At 41.2% G+C, this 22,325-nt stretch overlaps 1 protein-coding gene across 1 annotated transcript in view; it reads left to right on the top strand.

The window, feature by feature from the left end:
- CRY2 (cryptochrome circadian regulator 2) overlaps window positions 1-22,325 on the top strand; it is a 40,535-nt gene that overhangs the window by 2,480 nt on the left and 15,730 nt on the right. Inside the window, exons 2-9 of the mRNA XM_084850439.1 lie at window positions 1,725-1,833; window positions 8,152-8,294; window positions 13,425-13,609; window positions 16,979-17,067; window positions 17,999-18,139; window positions 19,804-20,115; window positions 20,860-21,011; window positions 21,430-21,632. Coding sequence (XP_084706565.1) covers window positions 1,725-1,833; window positions 8,152-8,294; window positions 13,425-13,609; window positions 16,979-17,067; window positions 17,999-18,139; window positions 19,804-20,115; window positions 20,860-21,011; window positions 21,430-21,632 — 1,334 coding nt within the window. The remainder of the gene's footprint in view (window positions 1-1,724; window positions 1,834-8,151; window positions 8,295-13,424; window positions 13,610-16,978; window positions 17,068-17,998; window positions 18,140-19,803; window positions 20,116-20,859; window positions 21,012-21,429; window positions 21,633-22,325) is intronic.

Raw genomic sequence — 22,325 nt, 5'->3', positions numbered from 1 at the left:
ATACAAGTTCTAGAATTGGGCTCTGAAGATGAACACACAGTTTAAATATTTCAATTAACAGGCAATATAATATTATGATATATAAACAAAATTAAGTTTTTAGTACTTTATAACTCTTAAATCGACCTAAGGGCAGATATTAATTATGCAGTCTTGAGCCACAGATTAGCATTTCTATGGGAGGTTCACTTTTTGTTTATATAAAGACTAGATCAGATGTAACATGAAACAGTGGTTTCCTGCTACATCACAGATGGGGAACCTCTGGCCTACAGGCCTTCCCATCTGGCCTGTGAAGGCCTCCTATGAGGCCCTCCCTGAAACCCTGTCCCCCAGAAGGGAGAGGGGGCAGGACAGCAGCTCTCAGCTGAGCTGCAGCTTCAACTAGCAGCACTCTAGGCTGTGGCTCAGTTGGGAGCTGGTTTCACACACACGGCTTTTCTGGTTGGAAAAAGTGATGGGGGGGTGAAGTCAGCTCCCAGTCGAGTCACTTACTCAAGGAATGCTTCAGGGGGCTGTGGCTCAATTGGGAGCTGACTTGGTCCCCCCCCCCATCTTTCTCAGTTGGGAGCTGGCGTGGATCTGCATAGGGGAGGGGTCCTGATTTTCAACCCCATTGTGGTGTGCTGGATGCAGAGATTTAAATCTTTCCACCCAGTGTATCATAATGGGAATGAAAATATACCCTTCTATATACATAAGCTGCAATTAGCTTGCATGCTTACCCCTCCCCTCCCTTTCTCTTCTGTGCCTATAAGTAGGACAAACTACAGTTTCCCATGATTTGTTTAATGTTTGAACTATAGTTAGTTCAGGATTAAATCATTGTAGATCCTGGCTTGTACAACTGTAGAATTCAAACCACACTTCCTGAGGTTTGGTTGTCATTGGATGCTGTGGTTAGTTTTAAAACCCCAGGTGCTTCTAATGTCCTTTTCCTGGCACATGAAAGAAGAAGAAAAGAAGGGGGGAAAGCAAGCAAGCCCAAGGCATACCATGGCTTTTTCATGTAGCATGAGACCATAGTTCCTGTTGCAGCTCACCCAGGCATAGACATTTACTGTCTGAAACTACTTCAGTAATCTGAACACTTAGTGAAGACAGAGCTGAATATAATCCATTGCATATCTATCGTATGTGTTGATTGACCAGATTTTTAAAAAGGGACTGGGGAGTCACTAGTGTTGAGTAAAAACACCCCTGGTAAATACTTTGTCATCCTGCAGAAGGGATAGAATAATAGGCATGCACACAATATCAAATATCTTGTGCCATGTTTTACAGTATAGCACTGGTAACTGCCCATCTTGATTCCATCTTGGTATCCTGACTTTAAGGTCAGAAGGTGGGGGGAAGGGGATGGACAAGCTCAGTCAGTTAGATCAGTAAATTGGCAGTCATTCCTGAGATTGTGTGTGTCAAGCATTCTTTGTGCAATATGAAGATGTTAACCTCCTAAATGTACATACAGATGTAATATTCTTTTCCCCAGCATAACATTAAACTCCTTCTGATGTCACAGCCTGTCCTTTCTGATTAGAGTATTCTTGGTTATCACAAGACACTTGATGTCTTCTGATCTTTCCTTTTCTCCTATATTATTATTTTTCCTTCCTGAGGACAAATGCAAAAAGGATGGCTGCTGGCAAAGGACTGGGGGTATTGTCTGGGGATCCGTAACTATGCCTAGCCCAACAACTGCTAACAGTGTTTTGTTTCCCTAGGTTTTTGCTGCAGTCCCTGGAAGATTTGGACAACAGTCTAAGAAAACTCAACTCTCGGTTATTTGTAGTCCGAGGCCAACCAACGGATGTTTTTCCGAGACTTTTTAAAGTAAGATTGCAGCTATGTGTGAAAAGCTTGTCTGGGGTAAAATTAATCTGCTTGTAAAGTAAAACTTCATGCCTAATTCCACTGCTGCTGATTTTGAAATAGATATTCGGTTACACTTGAATGTAGAAGATCACTGTAAGTATACATAATAAGGGGATTCCTTACAGGTGCCAGCTAGTGGTTTATGACTGAATTTCAATGGCAAATTACAACTTTTTCTCCCTTTTTAAAGGAAAAAAGGGGGTAATGAGAGATCACAGTGGACGCAGTGGGGGCCACATACGGACTGTGTTGCCTATCCGTGCCCTAGGGGTTAACTTTGCTCTAAGTTAACTTTTATCTTAACACAGGAGCTCACTCTCACAGTGTAAATTAGCAGTATCCATTTCTTATCTGTAATGTTCTTTTGAAAAAAAAAATAAGCTATTGGTAGATTGGGCCCCTTCCATTATCTACTATGAACCCTGTATTTAACCATGGCATTTTTTGGTTTCTGTTTTGCTTTCTATTCTGTTTTCTTCTCCAAGGCTCCTTGACACTCTAATGAGGAATTTAATTTAATACTGCGGGAGTCCAATATACCTCAATAGTTTTTGTTTTAGACTGTGTTTTTGGAATGTAATTGTAATATATTCTATTTTTTAAATATTAAACTGAAGTCATTTTGAAAACAAACACGAACTTTATTTCCACCTAGGACTTTAAAGAAGTTTGCTGGACTGCAGTAGCAGATTGAAACTGTTCTCTCTCTCTCTCTCTCACACACACACACACACACACACACACACCCCAAAGGTGCAAAATGCAAGGGTTAAGTAGGCCAGCTTCATAACCCATTATTTGTCATTGGCTTGTTCCGTATAAACAATATGACATTAACTACATGTAAAACAGAAAATAAACCTTCTGATCTTCTCATGGCCATACTGGATGAGGGACAGCGTATGAAGTGAAGGGTCACCCAAGGTCGCTCTCTTCACACTAAACTACAGTGTATTGTAATATCTGCCATTCACTGTATAGGTAAAAAAAGGAAAGCCTGCAAAATATGTACTGTGTGACAAAGAGATGCAATATCTGGTTGTAAAAATGAAACTGAAAGTACTATCCTGTTTAGCTGAAAATTAACATGGTTTAGTGGTCAGATTTGGAGTTTTAGGAAATACATGAAGTATCATTGGGCAAGTTATATACATCAGTTCAGATCAGACTTTTTTTTTTTTTACTGATTTACATAATCTTGACTCCACTAAACATGTTCTTGTGTTTGATATGTGCCTGCCAGTGTAGATATTGATAGTGATATATTCCAGAATGTTGAAAATATGCATCTTAATATTTAGCAAAGAAATGAAAATAGGAAATATAATTAAGCTATCATTGTTAAATGTATTATTTTTAAATTTGATTTCAGCATTCTACTTTGGCTATTATCCTAAAACTTGCAAAGTGCCTTCAAATGCCCGAAAGTGATAATAGAGGATGCAGCTGCTCTGCCTCCCATTCCATTCTTCCACTGGTCCATCACCTGCCCACCCTGTTGCCTGCCGTAGCGAGCAGGGCTCTAGTTTTGCCACATGATGGAGGTGGAGAAGGGAACAGTGGAGGAGCCGGTTACAGAACCTGCATCCTCTTTTGCAGCTTCGGTACATTTAAAGCAGCATCCATCACAACTAATTCTAATCTGTGATTGCAGCTGCTTAATTTAGTTTTCTGGAAGTCTTAACACCTTGCCTCAGAGTTTGTTCAAGTATATATAAAAGTATCTCAGTGCTGTGTGCCCTTCTGGCTTCTAGGTTGTATGTGTAAATTAGAAGTCTGGCATAATGAGTTGGGGAAGGCAGTGTATCTTTGTGCGTGGAGTGCAGAGTAGTGTTGCTTTTTTTCAAGTTGAGGGGGAAAGTTCTTGGTAACTCTTTAATCTCAAATGATTGGGTGAAGCAGCCTTCAAACATTTTCCTCAGCAAATATCTATCGTTTGATCCCATTCTAAACTGCCAGTTATTTTTTACAGTTTCATAGTGCTGGAGCTGCTGAATTCTTCTCCCGTTGATAACAGGCAAATCAACTTTTTTTAGCAAGTGTTGCATGCTAGTAATGTATTTTGCTTCCTATTTACTGCATCCCTCAGTTGCTGGGCATCTCCTTGTCAAAAATAGATTATTCTTTGTGTTTTCTGTGTATCATGCACATGGGCTCTGCGCCTGTGCAGAGCCTCAATCAGGAACCTTATACAGTTGAGGAATTTTTGGCGGGAACCCTCCCCCCACTCTCCCAGGGTGCATGTCTGTAGCGGGTTCCCACCTATTCCCTCAGTTCTCTTTTGACCACCACTGTGGCAGCCTTGTAGAGAATCTTCTCCTCTTGTTCGCTCTTTTTATGGAAAATTAGAACACACTGAGGTCTAACTTTGTTTTTCTTCTTTTTGCCATTTCTATCTGCTTGTTTTCTTGCTGTCATTGTTTTGCATTTTTGTTTTGTTCGCGATTTCCAGAGGGCGTATGGCCCTTTGGGTCTCTTTTTGCAAGTGTGCCCGCTATGGCAGTAAACTCCTTCCAACAGATGGGCATTTGCCTTGTCTTCTTTATTTGGGAGAGGGACATAATGTAACTGCTTATTCCACTTGCCAAGCCTTCACAAAGCAGGTGAGGTGCATTCAGTCCACAAAGTTGTCTCTGACTTCCATCTAAATCAGAACATTGTTTTCCAGCATTTTTCCTTCGCTCTGAACTCCTGTTCAATCTACTCTTCACACCTTAGATGTCTGATGTGCCCTGACTTACTACAATTCCCAGACTTGAGAGCTTTCGCAAATCGCCTTCTCTGTTCCTCTGCTATGGGAACAAGCAACAGGGATTTCTGGCGTCATCTGAAAGTTTCTTCTCCTGGGTAGTGCGTACCATCAAGATGCCCTATGAGTTGGCAGGCCTCCTGCTGTCAGACCCCGTTTGGCCTCATTCCACTTGAGCAATGGCTACATTGGTGGCATTTAGCAAATGTGTTCCTCTTTTGGAACTGTGCTGAACAGCTACCTGGTCAAGGCCATCAACTTTCATTAGTCACTACAGGCAGGATGGCTGGGCTTTTGTACATGCCGTCTTATCGGCTGTTCTACAATAGGACACCGAACCCACTTCCAGTAAGTCATCTTGCTACTTGCCCATATGTGTGATGCACAGAGACCACGAAGAAGAAAGACAGGCTGCTTATCTGTAACTGTAGTTCTCTGGGTGCGAATCTGTGCATTCACACAACCTACCATCATCTCCACTTCAGTGTCTATGTTGATATCAATGTTTCTCTCAGTTCCGAGGCTGTTTTCAGCCATCTCAAACAACTGAGAAAATAGGCAGGAAGCTGCTATGGCCATGTATGCTGCAACGGTGTGGGGAGGGTTCCTGCCCAAAATTCCTCAAATATAGAAGGTTCCCATTTGAGGCTCTGTGCAGGCGCAGAGCCCATATGTATGAATACACAGACAGCCACTCAAAGAACTACAGTTACAAGTTAGTAACCTGTCTTTCCGTGTTTATCTTGGTTGTACCTGGATTTTGGTTGTACTGAGCAATGTTTACTGCATCGTATACATCCATTTAGTTGTGTCATGTTTTGAAGGCAATTATGGCTTGCTTGCTGTAGCAGGAAGTTACATCTTGAACATATACTTTGTCAGAGAAAATAGGCCATGCTGTTAAAGAGTGAGATGCTGCAAAAAAGCTCCAGAAAAGAGACTGAATATGCTTGAATTCTTTCTCTTGTCTTTGTAGCTTCCAAGAGTATTGACCATACTCCTTTTGATAAACTTGTGCTTATCTAGTGATATATAACATATATGTGCAAGAAATCAATCTCATGAATAGGGGAAAACACCGTGCCTCTCTCTGGGAAGCAAAACAACCCCTGTATGTGTCCACATTTGGAAGTTCATATTTTGGCTTAATAAGCCAATATATGAATGAGCTCCTTGCATCGCACAAGCAAACAAACCAGGAAATTTCCATTAACCATTAATGGTTAACTGCTTTGGGAAAAACCAAGATATTAAGTGAACTTCAGACTATTAATGCCCTGGCTTGTTCTGAAGCCATTAACCATCGTTTCCCAGTGACTAAAAGACTTTGAAGAAGCCAGATGCCTCACTATGTTTAGTGAAATATGAATCTGCCATTGGTTCATCTAGCCCAGTATTATATACACTGATCTTTTCCAGCCTGCCATCTGACCTTCTTTTAACTGGAAGCGGTAGGAATTGAAAATGAGATCTTCCCCAATGGTTAGAGATGATGGGAGTTGGAGTCCAACAACATCTGGAAGGCCACATGGTGCCTACCCCTGCTAGTTGGTGCCCACCCCTGCTAATTGGTGCAAGGTTATTGCATTATTGTACATTATTAGACTGGTCACAGGTAGAATTCAATATACATGTAAATTGTGGTTTTAGAGTTTGCTGCTTAATCCATATTGATAACATGAACATAAAAGTGGAACCTAGAACAAAGTTCTGCAGTATAGTCCCATCCCATAATTGGAGTGTTTTTGTTCAGGGGTCCAGTCAGCCCAGAACTGGAGCCTTATAGTGCTTGTTTGGGGCTCACAGAATACTTTTTTTTCTTTCTCGCTTTTCTGTATTAAAAAATTTAGAGCGGGTTGCCAGCCCTGGAGGTGATGCTTTATTGCTACATAATGGAATGTGTGAGGTATAGAATTGGGAGAAAATCTTAACCCACTAGAACCCACATGACCTAATGCTCACCTCCAGAGTACTACAAGCTGTTAGTAGCTCAAATAGGTCAATTCCTTCTCTCTCCCTCAGTTTTTCTTCCCCCACCTCCTTCAGACAAACACCTTCACCATTCTGTTGCTCACCTTTCCTCAACCATAGACATAACTGATAAATGTATATAGTCTGCCTGACTTTATGTTCCATTAGACTACAGTTGGGAAATTCCTGGCCCCGGGACAAATCCAGCCCATGCTCAATTTTATCTGGCCTGTGGGTGGATTTCTAAAATTAAAACCAAATTCATTTGAAAGGATCCTCCAAACTGCAGTGGGGCCTGTCAAAGAGTGTTAGGTTACAGTGGTGAGAGGTGGAGGCAAAATACCACTGTGGGCAGGGGCTCCCTGACATCACAGGTGTTGGCTCTGGTGCTTGGCTACTCCCAATTCCACTTGGTTTCATTTTAAAGAGGCTTTGAGGGCCCCAACTTTCTCCATCTGAAGGAGTAAGAGCAGAGGGGAGACACCACCACCCATTAACCTTGTGTCTTTCATGTTTAACTGAATGGGTACCCTGAACATCCAAAAGCTGTGAGTCAGATAGTCTGTTCCCATCTTTATTTCTGGCTCCCTTTTGAGAGTTCATGCATGTGGGAAGGGTACAGGGGAGATACCTTCAGCTGGAGTAACAAGCAGTGAATAAGTTCCCCCCACCCCATTGTCCACTACACAGATGTAGACATGTGTGAGGGGGAGAGAGCTAATTTGAAGAGCTATTTAATATCCCAATATGACTCCCATAGATGTCTCCTCCCCCCCTTGAATGAATTCATTCATTCAGTATGAATCTGAAAGTTCCCTCTTCAGAAAATAAAATGAGTTACTTTAGTATTTTCTTACCTCTATGTCCTCAACATCCTGTAGGTTCTGGAGGCTTGCAGAGCTGTTTGGGGAGAATTTTGATTTGCAAATAGGTGGTCCTGTTTTGCTTTCAGATTGATACGCACTTGACCACTTGAGTTTTCTGTTAGAGCGAGTGATAACATGGACATTCACCATTTTTCTAAGGGCTGTATTGCATATTGCATTAGAATTATATTTTATTACATACTCATTCTGACCTTCTATGTGGGATAATTATTCTGAAGAAAGATGAGCTGGGGAGTCATTGCCAGTAGCAATTCCAAGTGTTGTTTCCTTAATGTATATATGGGGGTGGGGTGGGGACTGACAGATGGACATGCAGCTATTTGTCATGTTACATCATGAGTGTGTGCGAAATCGTGTACCTACTTGTGCTATCATGAGTGAAGTGACCTGAAATTAGAGGCTAAGAATTAGAGGCTAACTCTCCTTTGCCGAAATAGCATGTTGCTAATTAAGGGTAAATATGAGAGTGGCTACTGTTAGTGGGGGATATTTTTTAGTATGTGTTCATTTTAATTCTGTAGAACAGGAACCTTTTCCTAATTCTACTGCTGGATTTCCGCCATCACTCATTGGTCTGACATTCAAGTGTTCTTCTCAGGCTTTGATGATGATTCTCTGAGAATGGTGCCTCATATTTGCAGTTAGCTGATATTGTGTGCTTTCTTGCAGGAATGGGGGGTGACCCATCTCACCTTTGAATATGACTCGGAGCCCTTTGGAAAAGAGAGAGATGCGGCTATAGTGAAGTTGGCTAAAGAAGCTGGAGTAGAAGTGGCAATAGAGAACTCACATACCCTTTATGATCTGGACAGGTAAGATATAGATCTGCTTACCTGAATGAGCTATTATGCTATCTGAGGAAAAAACAAAACTGGTGATTGAGGCTGGTGGAGACTTTAGAAGTTTTTTTATTGACCAGTAGGAACAGAAATTATCAATTTTCATACTGAACTCCTAAGTTCTGGTAGGGGAGGAGGGGAAAGAATTCAATCCTGTATTTATAAATTGTGAACTGACTTTATTATTGTTATTGCTGCAAGATGTATGTGGTAAGATTATTGCTGCAGTCATACAATCTACTAAAGACAGGGCACATTAAGAAAGGAGGTGAGTGGTCTTTGGATATTGACATTGGGAGAAGATGCATAGAGTATTATCGGGCAATACACATATAGAGGTAGGGGACTAAGGAACCATGAAAATGGTTCTACCAAATTGCTCTGATGTCTTGGTCTTCAGTAGATATACTTTGAACACTTTCAGTCTTTCATTCACGATCAGGGTGTGTGTGAGCGAAAAAGGAAACAAGATTCTCTCACGCACACACCTGCTATTCAGGTAGATTACATACATTGTGGTTACAGTTATATAATCTTCTAGTCATCTCCCATACAGATATTAACCTGAGTTGTATTGTTTAAGTATACAAATTTGTTAACATGATGGTTGTAGTATTTCAATTTTAAAACAAGTGTATTTTGGGTCTGGTATGACTGCATGTGTATATACTGCTTTTATCCATGTCTTGAGATAGAGTTAGTCCAGGTTTTTGATTCTTGGGAGGGGGAAGCTTCTTATTCTACAGATAGAGCTTTGTGCAATGTGCCTCTTCTAATTTGTTACACATAGTCAACATGCTGCAGGAAAATACCTTTTCCAGGCCTGTTTGTGCACTAGCATCATTTTGTGAGCTTTTTAATGTTCTAAAATCCTTTTGAGGCTGTACACCCTCCTCCTGTACAGCTCCATCATGGGTGTGCTCATGTACTCGTATGTATTTTAAAGTGGCAAACAGAAGCAGTGCTCCTCCAGAGTAGTGCCACAACGTATTGTGTCTGTTAGAGGTGGGGTTCTTTTGAGACACACCTCTATCCACTGCTAAGAACTTCACCTTTAACGATTTGGAAATCACTGGCTTCTTTAAACCAGCCTAAGAAAAAATAAAAATTAAACATTTATATACTTATGCCTTGCCTTTCCATCCCTAATGGGACTGTCAGGGTGGCTAATATATGCCATAGTAATAAGAATCTAAATCTAATTGAACAATATAAAAACTATAGAGAACCCAAGTGGATAGCCATATTAAAAAACCAGATGACTTCATGGATTGTCTGCATCAACACACATCTAAAAAACATTTTTTTTTAACTTCTGACTGCCAAAAAACAGAATATTAGCTGAGTCTCTAAGGCCAAGAAATTTCTCTCACACAGAGATCCCTGTCCCATGTTTATTTATATGTTTATTTGTAATATTTATATACTGCTAAATATAATAAAATCCCTAAGCGGTTCCACACAGTGCACCTCAGATAGATGTGGAATACCAGCACAGCCTCTGAAGGCTTAAGTATAGGTTCATGTGGGAAGAGGCGGTCTTCTAGATTTCTAGCTCTCCAACCACTAGGGTTTCCTTTTTTACAGTCTCCAGGCTCTCCAACCACTAGGGTTTCCTTTTTTACAGTCTCCAGTTTAGCACTATGTCTGAACCTGGACAAATCAGTTAATCTTAATTGCGGTTTACTAAAATAAACCAACAGTTTAGGATTCGGATGCAATGCTAAACCCTGTCACTAATTAAAAATGGAAGCAAAATGTTCTGATCTTGTGACTGTGTCAGAGAGGAGAGGAGAAGGACAAATGCATGAACCCAAGCCTTGCCTTGGCTCATTCTCATAAACCATGGCTTATTGTCACATCTGAATGCAGCCATTCTGGGCTCTGTTTTGCAACTCCCAAGTGTTTTCCCCCAGCTGTTTGATTTTCAGTTTTAGTCACCATTTTACATCAATTCAGTTTTTAGTAATAATAGGTGAGTGTGTGAGAGAGAGCATGATGCAGCACGGTGATAAGGTTTTAAATAATTTTTTTGCTGGCCATGCTGTTTATATATTGTACAGAAGTTTTTTTCTTTTTAGTGAACTCTGTGGTGATTGTGGTGTGTTTGTGGTTTTCTTCTGTTTGTATCAGTTTTGTGGCTTGAATTATATGTGGAGAAAGACTACTAGGAATAATTCAGCAACGAGATACCAACTGTGTAGAGAGCTGGCCTCTGCTTCGTGCTATGTATTCATTTACAGATTTTTTCCCTTTTGGAGTCCCACAGTGTTGACATTTTAGAGGTCTCTGGGCTATGTCCTAGTATGCTACTGTTAGGTAGAGCCTTTAGAGGTGTTCCCCTTTGTAGGCTAAAGACTCTGTGAATATTGGGCTTCCCCTGAGATGTCTTGAGCAAATTCTACAATCTGGTATATTATTGAGAGTTGAAACTTGTGTCAGTACTAAACATCACTTAGATAAAATTTGGGAATTTCCTGTAATTAATGATGAGTGATCTTAATTTCATCAGTTGCTGTGAAGCTGCTTAGAATGCGTATGTGCGAGCCATAAACAAAAATCCTTCTCTCTGTTTAAACATAGAACTACTGTTGATGGGGCAAGAAATTGCATATAAGGGCAGAAAGCTGTTCAGAGGAATTTTCTTCTTTCCCCCAACTACAGAGGTCTTGTTTGATCACATTGAATGTGTGGAAAGCAGATGTAATGGGGGCCCTCTTTTTCTGTCTTTTACATGCTGTAGCATGCCTTTCCCTGATAAAGGACCCCCCCCCCCCGAAAAAAAAATCCCTAAACTTCTTATATTTAGAGCATTATTACATTTTAAAACTGCTTTACTATTCTGGCTTCATCCTAGCAAAACTTGTGAGATGTATCACTTGTATCATCATATTTATGGTGTGGGCACTAAGATTGAGAGAGGCTTGCCCAAGCTCTCCTGTTGAGCAGGAGGTTTGACCTTATGTGTCCAAGACCAGTACTCTGACAACTATGACTATGCTGTTTCTCAGTATTTAACCGTGTTTCTCTGAGACATTCAGTTTCAAACCCCTCACTCTGACTCTTCTTCACTCTTGGCTTGTAGTTCCTCTTTTAGAGAAGAGGCTGCTGTGTTTTGAGGGCTGCCTGTACCTTCCTCAGTATATGACGGGTTGGTTTGTTACTTGGATTCAAGATGCAGAAATATAATACTGTGAAGCAAGGAGTTGCCTTCTGTGTAGTGGCTGCTATGCATTGTTGAGAAGCTGGGTCACAGAGTCGTGCATGTGAGTATAGCTCTGTAAAAGCCTTGGTAGCGTGGAGCTCCTCCCCATTACACGTGCAGCCAGTGGGGGAAGGACAGGCACGTGGCTTGTGCTGAAACGCTGGACTGGAATTGCCCAACCCTTTTGCATAAGTTGTTGACTGGGAGGACGTGGCTGCCAGCTGCTGTTACTACTAGTGCACAAGCTGAGCAGGAAGCTGGTTTGGCTGCTTCAGCTTTATATAAGCTGGCAACTTGGCTCTGGCTGCATCTTTTTTTTAACTCTTCCCTTTCTGGCTTTTCTGAAAGATGGTCTTTTTTATGTTCTGGAAGCACTGTTTTATCAGATAAAAGATGTATTGCTTAAGGATCTTCTTAGCTAGAAAGGGGTTCCTTTAGAACAATATCAGGAACCAAACGATTGCAGATAGCTTGCATGTTTAACCTTAACTACTGTGGTTGGTACCTGGATCTGAGACTGTCCTTAGGGTTTAACAGCATGCGTTGTATGTTGCATAATGTCCTAAAACAGTTCTGCTTCGCTGGAAAACCTAAAGCTTCCTAATCTGCATTTTATACTCTGGAGGGACATCTAGGGTTCATCCTGAAGTTATATTGGCGGTATGATTGCCACTGAGAGCACAAACCACGTGGGCTCCTAAACCACATAGGAAACAATTTTAGTTATGTAGCTTCCCCCATTTGGGTATTCTTAACCACACCAGCAAACACCTTTTTCAGACAGTTCTGCTGCTATGGTTAAAAACTGCCCAGACATGAGGAGCAGTTCACAAATCTATGTTCTTGGTAACAACTGGGCCATTGGTTCAAGAGTTTATGTTTCTCAGTCTTGGTGAGAGCTAGAGAATTTTTAGGTTGACAGTTGAAAAACTCAGTTCTAGTGGGAGCAAAAACCATACGACTCTTAGCAGATTCAGGTTCAATATGTAGTTCATTCCCCTTTCCTATCATTGTTCATAATTTTTTGTCCCAGCTTAGAGACATTATACAAGTTTTGTAGAGTAAAGTGGTAGAATTTTTAACTGTATCACTTTAGACTGCAGGTAAGGGATTGCAATTTTGAATGTGTTCCCATGCAAAAAGCTCCTTGCATGTAGAAAACTAGGGCATCAGGGGAGAAGGTTTAGCATATCTGTTTAGCATTACCACTCATGTGCTAATCTATTACATGCACAGAGCTTTTTACGTGTTGAGGGGGCATTTAAAAATATTACTACTATTGTCATGTGAAGTACACTTCAGAAATCTGCCACCTTTGCATATCACTTCATTCTACATACCTTGCGGAACAGTTGAAAGAGATATTGGAATGAATTAAAGGAAGGCAGAACTTTTAAATCCCAAATAAAAGTAAGCATGTGAGACATCTGCTCATGATTATTTCTTGCAGCTGCAGGGGCAGTTCTTATGCCAGGGAAGGAAAGGAATATTATCTATCTATCTATCCTCATATAAGATAAATAAGGAGGGACAATTACATTTCTTAACTCTAAATGCATATGCAGTACTAATATGAAATGGGGGCAGACTTCTTGATAAACAACTTAGGATATTGCCCCTGGAATGAAGGAACAAGTTTTCTCTTTGGAGGGAGAAATAGACGATAGGGAGACAGGTGCATGTTGGGGATGGTGGGGCTTAATCTTTACAGTGGCTGAGGAAGGAAATAAATGAGATAATTGATTTGTATTTTCTGTTTTGTATATTTTATATTCCCTTCCTCTCACCAAATATCTGAAGGGGCTGATCCTAAATGCAGTGTTGAACATGCTGTTCTCCCAAACATCCCTTAGAAGCAAGGCTGTTCTTTAACTGCCTCTTCCTGTTCTGCTCTGCAGGATAATTGAGCTGAATGGACACAAGCCTCCTCTCACCTACAAGCGTTTCCAGGCCATCATTAGTCGCATGGACCTACCCAAGAAACCAGTGGCCACCATAACAAATCAGCAAATGGAGAGGTGCAAGACAGAAATCCAAGACAATCATGATGAAACATATGGAGTTCCATCCCTGGAGGAGCTAGGTATGTTGAAGAATGGCCGGGCAGCTACCCTGGCTTTCTGTGGGCTTGGAACACTTCCAGGATAGGCTGTTTTACTCTTCTTGTCCCACATGATTTGATCTGGCTCTAGCTTAGAAGCAGACTTCAGATTATCAGTGCATCTTATGCTTGAGAAAATTAACTGATTAGCTGTCTGTATTATACACTACATCGAGTCATAATTATTAATTTTTTTACAGTAAGGTATGGATAATTGAAGTAATCCTCACAATAAGAGTAACTGTAATAAATTATAGACTTTAAAAACTGAGTGCCTAGGAATTGTTTTTATGTGATTTAACAAAGGGTTTTTTAATTATTAGTATTTTTTACCTTGCTCTTAAAATAAATTCACAGGATAGTTTACAATAAGATATAAAAATACAATAAAACAATTGCAACAAATAGAACATCTTAACAACAACATACCAAAATCAGCAATATAAAAAAGAGCAGCATAAAATTACCAGCAGAGGTAAAACTGAATAAACTAAAAGGCCTGGGCAAATAAAAAGGTATTCTCTAGTTCCAAAATGACATCAAGTGGGTGCTTTGGGAGAACATTCCATAGTTGGGCCATTACCAGTGAGAAGATCTCCCTCCCCCAATAACTGCTCACCCACACCTGAAGTAGCAAGGATATCAAGATCTTTCATGAAGATCTTGATGTATACTCCCATGTGAAGAAGGTTACTCTGGTCCCACATTTAATTGAGCCCCAAAACAGACTGGAACCCAATAAAGTTGACAAAGCCCTGACATAATATTGTTGTAATGCTGAGTCCCAGATAGTAATCTAGCCGCTGTGTTTTGAACTAACTGCAATTTCCAAACAGTATATTTAGCAACCCTCTCAGATGTATAAAGAACCAAATCAACTATCAAAATTTTAAGAATGTATGCTACATTTATGTGATAGTTCTCTAAGTTCTGTAATTCTTGCGTAGCTCTCAGGATAACACTACTGTCTAGTTTTCTGTAACTTTAGTGCTAGAAATTAATTACTGTTATCATAAATGCTGCGATATACTGCATATGGATTTTACAAGGAAATATTTTATTCTGTTGTCCCATCTCTTCTGGTTGCCACATTTCAAAAAACATAGAGCTGGAATAAGAACAGAAAGGGGCAGCCAAAATGAGCAGGGAGCAACTCCCTTATGAAGAAAAGTTGCAACACTTGGGCCTTCTTTAGCTTAGAAAACATTTTAGAAAACTGGTGAGTGGGGGGGGGGGGCATGATAGAGGTGTATAAAATTATGCAGGACGTGAAGAAAGTGAATAGGGAGATGTTTTTCTCTCTCAGTACTACAGCCTGGAGTCATCCAACGAAGCTGTGTAGAGGGAGATTCAGGACAGGCAAAAGGAAGTACTTCTTCACCTAGTGCATAGTTAAAATATGGAATCCACTTCTACAAGATGTGGTAATGGTCATCAATTTAGCTATAATGGGGATTGGGCAAATTCATGGAAGATATGGTTATCAGAGGCAAATTGCCTCTGAATATTAGACATCGGGAACAGTAGCAGGCAGAAGCTATTACCCTCATGTCCTGTTGGTGGGCGTCACATAGGCATTTGGTTGGCCACAGTGGGAAACTGAATGCTGGACTAGATAGGGTTTTGTTTGGTCCAGGAGTTCAGCATCTAAGGTGCCTCCTCCAAGGGAAGCTTGGAAGGCAGCAACAAGGGAGAGGGTCTTCTCAGTGGTGGCCTCCATCTGTGGAACAAGCTCCCTGATGAGGTCCGCCTGGTGCCAATCTTAATATATTTTCGGCATCAGGTTAAGGCCTATCTCTTTTCCCAGGCATTTGGCAGCGCCTGATGAGTTTTAATCGGTCCTAGATGTGTCTTTAGTTATGAACGACCGTTCAAAGTTGTTTTTAGTTATATGTTGTTTGTGTATATTGTCTGTGTGCTTTTATGTAAATAGTTTTTGAACTTTTTATATTGTATTTAATGCTTTAACTTCCGTAAACCGCCCAGAGAGCTTCGGCTACAGGGCGGCATAGAAATGTAATAATAACAATAATAATAATACCAACAAGAGGGTTGCTCTTAGGTTCTTGTAAAACTGTATTTTTGGAATCTTAAGCTGCTACAAAACTAACCTAGGGGATAAAGCCAGAAATTTTTGTTTGCCCTTCATTACCCACACAGTGCAAATACCACCCACTGTGTGGGTAATGAAGGGCAATTATTTTAAGCATTTTAGGGTGCAATTCTATACAAATTTAGGGAGCAATCCTATGGCCCCTAGACAGCATCTGGGGGGCCGTAGGATATTTTGGATTCCCGGATCCAAGGTTGGGGACCTCAGTCCCAGAGCCAAGGACGGGGACAGCACTTTGACCCTAGGTGCAGGCATGCATGCTCCCCTCCCCTCGCAGCTGATGTGAAGAGAACCACACTGGCTGCCTCTCTGAGGTCACAAAAGCGACCTCGGAGATGGGGTAAAGGGGGTGTTCCTGGGGGAGGGAGGGGCTGGGTTATGCTGTATCCCTGGGCCTCTCCAGCCTCCTTCCTCCGCAGCACCCCAGCTAGACAAGAGGCAATGATCGCCTCCACTGCTCCTCCAGTTTTGCAGTGTATACTTGTAAGCCACTGAGTTCAGAGACTTATGAGCATTGGGCACAGATATCATAGGATTGTGCCCTTGGACAAAAGAATGTCCTACAACTCCCAGCATCGCCCAGTCAGCCATGCTTGCTGGGGAATGCTGGCTGTTGTAGGACTTTTTTTTGTCTAAACATGTATAGGATTGCACCCTTAGATGCTTACTGCATGCTCTCTGTCCATGCTTTGGCCTTTAATTCTGCCCCATTCCCCTAAAGATTCTCAGTTTTGTCTTGCTCCTAACCTATTATGTCAGTCATTTCATTCCCAGTAGGCAGATAAGGTCATTGAATTATTTACATGCTAGATTAGACTCAAGGCTGCCACTAAACAGGTTATTTAAATTTAGAAGTGAGCAAATGGAAATCACTCCCCCCTCTATCCATTACATGAGCTCTCTGAAGGTGGAACCATAGTGTTTCAAGCTATGTTGGTGTTAATGATTTTTCTCCCTCCAGTTTGTAGGCTTGTTTTCAAGGCTCACATTCTAATGATTTTGCAGAAGAATAAGAACCTCTTCCGTTTTTTTTTTTTTTTTGTAGAATATGCTGCAGGGGAGTGTGCCTTACTCAAGCCTTTATTTAAAGATGCCCTCTGCTGGTTATAAGTGGTCATGTGACATTGAATTGCTCCAAAACATAGCTAGCAAACATGTAGCCTGAGATTCAGTTAAAGCAAGGGAAGCTAGATCTGTTGCCTGAGTTCCAGAGTAACATCCTTCCCTCTTTTTCTCAGGCTTTCCCACTGAGGGTCTTGCCCCAGCTGTTTGGCAAGGAGGGGAGACTGAAGCATTAACTCGTCTTGATAAGCATCTGGAAAGAAAGGTAACCCTGTATAGTCTATATTGCAAAAACACCATTCAGGAAAGGGTTACTTGCCTTTAAACTGTGCTGTCTACTGAACTACCCTGAATTTGTTGGGTATAAATATGCCAGTGAATTAAGTGAGTCTTAAAAATAACAATCCCTGACCTACTGTGGCTGCTGAGAGGCGTTGCAAGCCAAAGTTTGTCTTCGTTGTTCTTTCACTCTGCTTAAACCCCCAAATCGTGTCATGCTATTTCTCTTCTAATCTTGATCTTTATCTTAAGTAATGCTCATATGCTGTCTTTTTCATACTCTTGTATATACAGAAAAAATTAATGTTCCAGTATTGTTTCTGCTGCATTATAAATGTTTGTCATCTCTCTGAAAATTTGGTTACTTGTTAATCCGATAAGAATATGCATCAGACATTAGTGTGTACCAAACAAAAATAATACTAAGACGTACTGTGATAAAAATATCAAGGCTATGTAATATCCCTTTGTGATGAGTGTTAATGTTAGTCTTTCATATACTTCAATTTCTGATAATCTGATGTACAAGGAACTAAACAGATATACCACCATATCTGACCTATATCCCTTACTTTGATAGCAGTTGATTGTGCTGGAAGAGAGCTTGCCCTAATAGATATTCCTACTGGTTAACTCAGTTTTGTGAACTAGTGACAGATGATGATGCATGCTGTCTTAAGTTTCGAAGTTAGGGAAGTAGAGTCTGACACACATGGCACAATCAAGTTGTGATATAAGCTTTGGACAGCTGAGAGACCTCCCTGCTCTTCCCACTCCCTAAATATTTGAAGATATTTCCAACCAGTGGATTTGGTAATAGCAAGTAACACTTGTTCATGTAATTTCACAGTACCTTATTTTCATGTCTACTTCTGCATTTTCTCTTTCTCCTCCCCACCTCCCTGGATGCCTTCAAGGCATGGGTTGCAAACTATGAAAGACCAAGGATGAATGCCAATTCTTTGCTGGCCAGCCCCACAGGGCTCAGTCCCTACCTTCGGTTTGGTTGCTTGTCCTGCCGCTTATTCTACTATCGGCTCTGGGAACTGTACAAAAAGGTGAGAAACAGAGGATCGGAAAGAAGTGTCCTGTATTAACCAGAACTTCTCAGTCAGGAATCAAGGTTGTTCTGATCATCTAGTACAGCCTTCCCCAACCTGGCACCAGGTTGGGGAAGGCTGATCTAGTAGATCATGTTGTTGTAATAGTTGTAATATTCTGGCAGTGTAACTATTCCTACCTCTACCTGGGTGATGGAACTTGGAGTCATTACAAAAAAAGTAAACGAAACACAAATGCAAAATAATAAAAAGCTAAAAGCCATGAAATTAGAAAAGCAGCATAAAGCAATCTGCAGGATTAAAATTGCATCTAAAAAGCTCAGGAAAATAAAAAAGTATTTGCCTGGTGCTGAAAGGACAATAAAGTAAATGCCAGGCAAACCACTCTGAGGAATGTGTTCCACAACTGGGCTGCTACCACTGAAAAGACCCTCTGTCTTGCAGCCACCTGCCTCACCTCAGATGGTGGGGTCAGTCACAGGAGGCTGTCCACTGAGGATCTTAATGTGCAGGTGGATACATATGGAGACAGGCAGCTTTTGAAGTACCATTCTCCTAAGCTGTAAAAGCTTTGAAGGTCAAAATTAGCACATTGAATTGGGCCTGGAAACAGACTGGCATGAGCTACAATTGGCATAACACAAGTGTATTGTGATCATAATGCCGCATTGCAGTTACTAATTTGGCAGCTGCATTCTGCATTAATTGCAGTTTCTGAATAGTCTTTAAAGGCAGCCCCAAAAGTAGCACATTAAAGTAGTCTAATCTGGAGGTTACCAGAATATGTATAATGGATGCCAGGCTATTCTGCATTTCCCACTGTGGGAGAAGAACTGCTTTTTTGTGTCTGTAGTTTCCAAAGGCCAGTAGGGAGTGACAGACAGCAGCTGCTGAATGGGGAGAACATACTTCTCATTTCACTCAAGTTCAGCAATGGTTTTCAAGGAGTAGGGGGAAAATAAAATTTTGCAGTCTGAAAAAGACATTAATTATTTGGACTAAGATCCTTTTCTGAAGTCCTGAAAGTCATCACTTGAAAACAGCACATACATCTTGTCCATTCTGAAAACACATTGTTTGTTGCCTCAACAATACGAGGATGGTGGCAGATATAAACTGCTAACAGTGATTAATGGGAGAGCACCCAATCTATAACTATTGTTGGATTACTTTCTTTAACTCTTCCAATTTTTTGTCTTCTAAGAAAAGCGCTGCTTTATAGTCAGGGCAGATGACAAACGAATGAAATGTCTTTTGAGTCACTGAATGAATATGTGTCAGGTATACACTGATTCTCAGAGTAATCTCACTACACCAGGTGTTTTAAACTGCTTCACTTTGCCCTCTTGAGTTGTATAGCTTCCTGTGAACTTCATTAACAGTGAAGGTTTAAAGCAAATGTTCTGACCCCATCTAATTGTGTTTAATAAAGGGTCGCTCAGGAACAACTACACTTTTCTAAGCAAGACATGCTGCCCTGGTCTATGAGTAGGTGTTCCTTGAAGATATGAGCAAGTTTATTAAAAGCTTCCTAAAGAGGTGGATTTGAACTTGAGTTCAAAGTTGAAGCAACTTGGGATGCAAGTTGCATCTTGCTGATAAACCAAAAACTCCTGATACTATCTTATTTGTATGCACCTTTTTCTTCCTCTCCTCTCTAGGTGAAGCGGAACAGCACTCCACCACTTTCGCTATATGGCCAGTTACTCTGGAGAGAATTTTTTTATACAGCTGCCACAAACAATCCGAAATTTGACCGTATGGAGGGGAACCCAATCTGCATTCAGATCCCATGGGACAGGAATCCTGAAGCCTTGGCAAAGTGGGCAGAAGGCAAGACAGGCTTCCCCTGGATTGATGCTATCATGACGCAATTGAGACAGGAGGGTTGGATTCATCACCTGGCCCGGCATGCTGTAGCCTGCTTTCTGACCAGAGGTGACTTGTGGATCAGCTGGGAGTCAGGAGTGAGGGTGAGTCATGGCAGGTGGAGGCAGAAAGCATAAGTTGGCAACAAACAAAAAAAGCTGTTGCACAGCACCGCAACAGTTTTTCTGTTATGGAAGAAAATATCCTGGACAACCCCTGGCTGGGATAACCTTCCCTTTTAAGGAACATCTTGAACTAAGGAGTTGAAATAAGTCTCTCGTACAAACATTCCATCCTTGGGCTCAGTTGAGAGGTCACTGAAACTCCACTGCCACATTAACATAGTGGTAGTAATAATCCTGTCCTTTGAGAACAAGTGTTAGAAATTCACATGAAACAATGGCAGGCAAATTTCCAGAAACCAAATTCAACTCGAATATTTTAGTAACGTAGCTTTGTGTGGGTTGTGATTGCAATTTTACTTCATATATTGGGAGAACACAGCAGTGAGCAACTTCAGATTGGAAAAAATTACTTTTCCTGTCTGAGCTGACATTATTCCTCAAATGTTCTCTAAGGCCTATTGTATCGTTCTCTAAGGCCTGGGTCATTGAATGTTGTAACCTGAACAATGGGATTGTTGGTTGTTTTAAGAACTTTTACCCTGCTTTTCAGCTTTCAGAGTGGCTAACATAAGATCAATAACAAACAAGGCAATCTAAAATTCTTTTTCTACCCAACTCATCAAAATTTGCATCAACAGTTTAGCATCATCTCTGACCCCTACCACTGATGTCTTCCTTGAAGGATTTTCCTCACTGTGCTCCCTTCTGTGTCCTTTGCTACAGGTATTTGATGAGCTTCTCCTGGATGCAGATTTCAGTGTGAATTCAGGCAGCTGGATGTGGCTTTCGTGCAGTGCTTTTTTCCAACAGTTCTTCCACTGCTATTGTCCTGTTGGCTTTGGGCGTCGTACAGATCCCAGCGGTGACTACATCAGGTGAGCATATTGGCCAGTTCTGAAGCTTATCAATTCCATCAGGCTGCAGCAAAGAGATGAAAAGAGGGCCCCTCCACTGTCTCTACTGAGAGACCAGCAACTTTTGGCTCCCCATCTCCCTGAAGTGTTTCTGGTCCAGCTGGCCATTATAAGAACTACTGTGTAACTTTAAGAATTAGTGCCCACGTTTGTTTTTCCTCTTCCCTTTTTCCTGTTGTGTCATGTCTTTTAGATTGTAAACCTGTGGGCAGAGGCTGTCTCGGACAAGCCCCTCTGGAAAACTTTTTTGGCTGAAGAGAAGGGTAAAAATACTTTTAATAAAAATGCAGGGCTATCCCCTTGTGTAATTGGGGCAGCCAACTGCATACGTAAATTGTTTACAATGCTAAGAAAGGATCTCTCCCAATTTGTTCTGCAGGCGATATCTGCCCAAATTGAAAGGCTTTCCCTCACGGTATATCTATGAGCCCTGGAATGCCCCTGAGTCAGTGCAGAAAGCAGCAAAATGTGTCATTGGAGTAGACTATCCCAAACCCATGGTGAACCATGCAGAGACCAGCCGACTGAACATTGAGCGCATGAAACAGATCTACCAGCAGCTCTCACGTTACAGAGGCCTGTGTAAGTACTGCAGATGCATCATGCAGTTGAATTGTGCTATAGAAGCTAATCTGTTCCAATGGTATTCAGTTTTTACAAAGTAAAAATGGCTTCTAGGAATAAGGATCTGTGCTCCTAGCAGGCCCATGAATTGCTTGGCATAATAACTATAAAGGTAGAGGGGGGTGGAGGTAAACCTTGCTACTTCAGAACTGAAACTGAATGCAAAGCAGGCTGGGGACCTATTATGTGGAACTCCCATGGACATGGATAGGTAGCACTTGGTCAGAATCATAATCTTTTATTGCTTATGACCATGGGTTGCCACAGTATGGATTTAACAGGAAACAAAATATTTAGAGAACATATCTTTCTGGCAGTATAGCATAGATTTTTGCATAATCAAGCTAGCCCCTATAAAGGGGAAATAACCTCTCCGGGGCTGTTCTAAAGCGATGGTGTGGCCATGCTGGGTGGGGATAACAGGAGTTGTAGTCCAACACATCTGGAAAGTACCAGGTTAGAGAAGGCTGGTATAAAACATAATCTAAAACATAATCTTCAATATATGGCCAGAATTGTCTGTGAAGTACCAAAAAATCCAGAGTATTAGGATCTTGGTCACTGTTTTCACTAGATCAGTGTTCTTCCAGTTTGTGATGCTTCTCATATTACTATCAACTTTGAAATAAAATTGCGCTCTAGCTGTAAGCA

Source organism: Heloderma suspectum, chromosome 1, assembly GCF_057233095.1.
Source record: "Heloderma suspectum isolate Gila_16-S chromosome 1, 16-S_ref, whole genome shotgun sequence".
In the NCBI taxonomy this organism is placed as follows: Eukaryota; Metazoa; Chordata; class Lepidosauria; order Squamata; family Helodermatidae; genus Heloderma; species Heloderma suspectum.
This window is presented reverse-complemented; position numbering and strand designations above follow the sequence as displayed.